This window comes from Hyaena hyaena, unplaced genomic scaffold (assembly GCF_003009895.1).
Source record: "Hyaena hyaena isolate Hyena2069 unplaced genomic scaffold, ASM300989v1 scaffold_252, whole genome shotgun sequence".
Lineage (NCBI taxonomy): Eukaryota > Metazoa > Chordata > Mammalia > Carnivora > Hyaenidae > Hyaena > Hyaena hyaena.
Genome location: NW_024080884.1, coordinates 35,159 through 39,093, shown reverse-complemented (window position 1 = coordinate 39,093; position 3,935 = coordinate 35,159). Strand labels below are relative to the sequence as shown.

Here is a 3,935-nt window from a genome sequence, read left to right as displayed (position 1 = left end):
ACTCAGAAGAGGAAAAAGTAAAGCCTGTTTTACAGTTATATGAGGATCAAGTGAGCAAATTTATGCAAATTTCCCAGCAAAGGGGCAGGTATTGAATGGGTGCTCATCAAATGGCTGTAACAATGTATGCAAAGAATACTTTAAAGGCATACAATATTGATCATTTGACCTATTGATTGATTTTTACAGTTATTTGTTCATTCATGTCTTTTCTCAGGAAACATTCAGTCCAGCTGAGTTCCTTTTCTCCTTTCCCATTACATTACCAGTGATGAAGTGATTCCTCCTGGTATTGGGGTGAAATGGGGATATTTCGGCTCTGACCCTTTCACTCTGCCACTTTCTGCATACAACGCACTGATAAACAGCTGATGTTGAAAACTGGGAATTATATTGCTTTACTTACACTGGAGTTGTCTCAGTATTCTTTTCTGCCACAGGTGCAAGCTGATTTCCCATTGAGCTTTCTCTGCACTTCCTTCCAGTCCCAGATTTTATAGCTGGGATCTAGGGAATCAACACTGGCTCTCTTGGGACTCTGAGGCTCTGGGACTGAGGTGCAATTGGAAACAACAATCTTGAACAGTTATTTTCTTCTGAAGAAAAGTTTGGATTTCCAGAGAGCACAAATTTATCTTTGCACGACTGCCATTGGAGACTTCTTGCTTTTCTTTTTGGGCGTTGTCCTGCGTCTGACAAATTACTTTTTGTCCTGCTTTTCTCTCCCTCCCTGCTTCCCTGCCTCTTCTTTCTCCCTCCTTCTCTTCCTTCTTTCCTTGCTTTTTCCCTTCTTGCTTCCCATCCTTCCATCCTCTCTACCTTCCATTTTTGGGCGGTTGTATAAGAAAGCATCGCCATGGTAAAAATTTCAGAAGTGTGAAAGCACATAGTGTAAAAACCCAAGACCCCCTTTATCCCTCCATTCTAATCTCCAGTTTTCCTCCCTGGAGGTCACTACTGTTAAAAATCTTCTGTTATTGGGGCGCCTGGGTGGCTCAGTCGGTTGAACATCCGACTTCAGCTCAGGTCATGATCTCACAGTTCATGGGTTCGAGCCCTGCCTTGGGCTCTGTGCTGACAGCTAGCTCAGAGCCTGGAATCTGCTTCATATTCTGTGTCCCCCTCTCTCTGTGACCCTCCCCTGCTCGCTCTCGCTCTCTCTCTTTCTCAGAAATAAATAAAAATTTTAAAAAAACCTTCTGTTATTTGTCCGGATACAAACCTTGCGTTGTATTTGGTAAACACTGATATTTATATGTTTTCTTCTTCATCATAGAAATGACAGCATATTCTGTACATTGTTCTTCAGCTTGCATTTCACTTAATATCTTTGGGTGATCTGTATGGAAAGATAAATCTCACTCTTTTTATTTTGAGCAGCTGCATTTCTTAATCTGTTTATCAGACTCTTCACTCTCCAAATGGTAAACAATATGGCTTCCAATCTTTGCTAATAAAAACAATGTGATAAATAAATGTATTAATGTCCATAAGTTTGATTTGTCCTTAGGATTAGAGGATATTTAGTAGGGGAATCTCTGAGTCAAAGGGTTGTCCATCTGTCTTTCAGTGTGAGGCATTATCTAAAACAGTTGTAGCAAATCTAGAGTCAGTACTTCTTCAAATCCTAACACAATGTTAAGAATCTTTTATTATGCTTTGTAATTATGATAAATGAATAATTTAGTTTTGTGTGCCTTTTTTTCTGAGTCAGGTATATAATCCTTCTATATTTCTATAAAAATTAGCATTATTTCTTTATGAATAATTTGTTCATATAGATTGTCTTCTTATAAAAGTATTTTGCTTGCTTTTATAGTGGTATTTTGAGTCAAATACCCTTCTTTATAACTGTTGCAAATACTTCTTTCTCAATATTAATTATTTTACTTTGCTAATAGTATATTTTGTTATGAAGAAAGCTTTGACTTTTTATGCAACAAATTTATTTTGTGTTTTGTTTCGTATTTATGCAGGATTTCCTCACTCTAAAGGCTTAAGGAGTTTAGTGTTTTCTTTTATTTATTGTCTTTAATGTTTAATTTTAAAGTTTAAATCACTGAGCCATTTAAAATTTATTTTTATGTAGATGAGTTTCCAGCTTTATTCCAACACCAAATTAATCATTATTTCCATAGTATTTATTACATAATCTATATACATTCCATGACTGAGGTATCACCATCATCACATAATAAATTATCTTATGGGTTTGGATCTATTCCTGGACTTTCATGTCTGTTGTATTGATCTTCTTATCTCTTCATGTTTTAGGAGAAGACAAATAAATATTTTTGTCTTGGTGATTTCCTTCTACTGCCATTGATAGAGATACTTCTATAATATTGATTATGCGTTTCTCCTAAGTAAACTTTTCTCTTTTTTTTAATGTTGAGTATTTGAAAACAGAGCTCCTCAAAATGTACAAAAGCAACATCAAAGATATTCTTTTCAGATTCTTCCTCTTTAAGAAACATGTGAGTTAGAAGCTTATCTATTATTCATTTAACATGTTTTTCCAGTATCTTCCAGATGCTGTTGCTACAGCTGAGGAAGACTGTATCTCACAAACATTTGTCGCATCTTCTGTTGAAAATAAGAGAGAACTGTTGGCTTGCTTGTTGAGTCATGTTGAGTTAGAAATCAAAGTTCCAACTAGAAGCACTTCTTTTTAAGCGCTTTTAGGGCTTCCTTCACATCTTGGTTTCTTAGGCTATAGATGAGGGGGTTTAACATGGGGATCATAATGCCATAAAACACAGAAGCCATTTTTTCTTGTTCTTGAGACTCGTTGGTCCCATGGTGCAGATACATGTAAGAGAGGGTCCCATAGAAAATAGTGACGGCTGTCAGGTGAGAGGCACAGGTGGAGAAGGCTTTTTTCCTCCCTGCAGTGGAAGATATCTTCAGGATGGCAGCCAGGATATACATGTAGGACAAGAAGACCACCAGCACAGTGAACGTTAAGTTGAACCCCACAAAGACAGTTAGCAGCATGATGTTGAAGTCAATGTTGGAACAAGAGAGAGCTAAAATTGGGGGTTCATCACAGAAAAAATGGTTAATTTTATTGGATCTGCAAAAGTTCAGTGAAAAGGTAAAACCTGTGTTTACAGAGGCATTTAGGAAACCTATGAAGTATGAGCCAACCAGGAGCTGAACGCAGACTGTCTGCGACATGACTATCGGATAGCGGAGTGGATTGCAGATGGCGACATACCGGTCCACTGCCATTGCAGCCAGGATGTAACAGTCAATCGTTGCAAAAGCACCATAGACTAGTAATTGTACCATACACCCTATGAATGAGATGGATTTCTCTGTTTCTACAAAGTTTTGCAGCATTTTGGGAGTGATAGCGGAGGTGTAGCAGAGATCAGCCAATGCCAAGTGTTGGAGGAAAAAGTACATCGGGGTGTGAAGGCAAGGATCAGTCTTGATGAGTAGGACCATGCCAATATTACCCACTAGGGTGGCCACATAGATCACTAGAAATACTATGAAGAGGATATGCCAAGACTTGCGTTGACCAGCAAATCCCAGGAGAATGAACTCACTTACTTCAGTGCCATTGTTTTGTTCCATGGCTAGCCAAGATTAAGTATGAGCTGGAAAGATGCTAAGAAAGAAGAACAGAGAAAGCTAAGTCCATGTGGTCCTTTAACTAATTTTGGAATTGGAGATGGTATAATATTTGGTTTCACAGTGGATTCAGAGGATATTTTCTATGAGATAATTGGCTCACATTTAAAGTCTATACAATGACATCTGACTTTAGATAATTTAGATTTATACTTTGGGGAAATTACCCTGGATCAGTTTCTTTATTCTCAGGGTGCAAACTGGCTTTTTAATTACATTAAGAATTTAAGCTTTTCTTGGGGTGCCTGGGTGACTTAGTCGGTTAAGTGTCCGACTTTCGCTTAGGTCATGAT

The 3,935-nt window shown here is 37.8% G+C and overlaps 1 protein-coding gene across 1 annotated transcript; it reads right to left on the bottom strand.

Moving 5' to 3' along the window:
* Nucleotides 1-2,655: 2,655 nt before the first annotated feature.
* Nucleotides 2,656-3,585, bottom strand: LOC120240292 (putative olfactory receptor 5AK3). Its single transcript, XM_039245008.1, has one exon. It carries the CDS (start codon nucleotides 3,583-3,585, stop codon nucleotides 2,656-2,658), a length of 930 nt encoding a protein of 309 aa, XP_039100939.1.
* Between the last annotated feature and the right edge of the window lie 350 nt (nucleotides 3,586-3,935).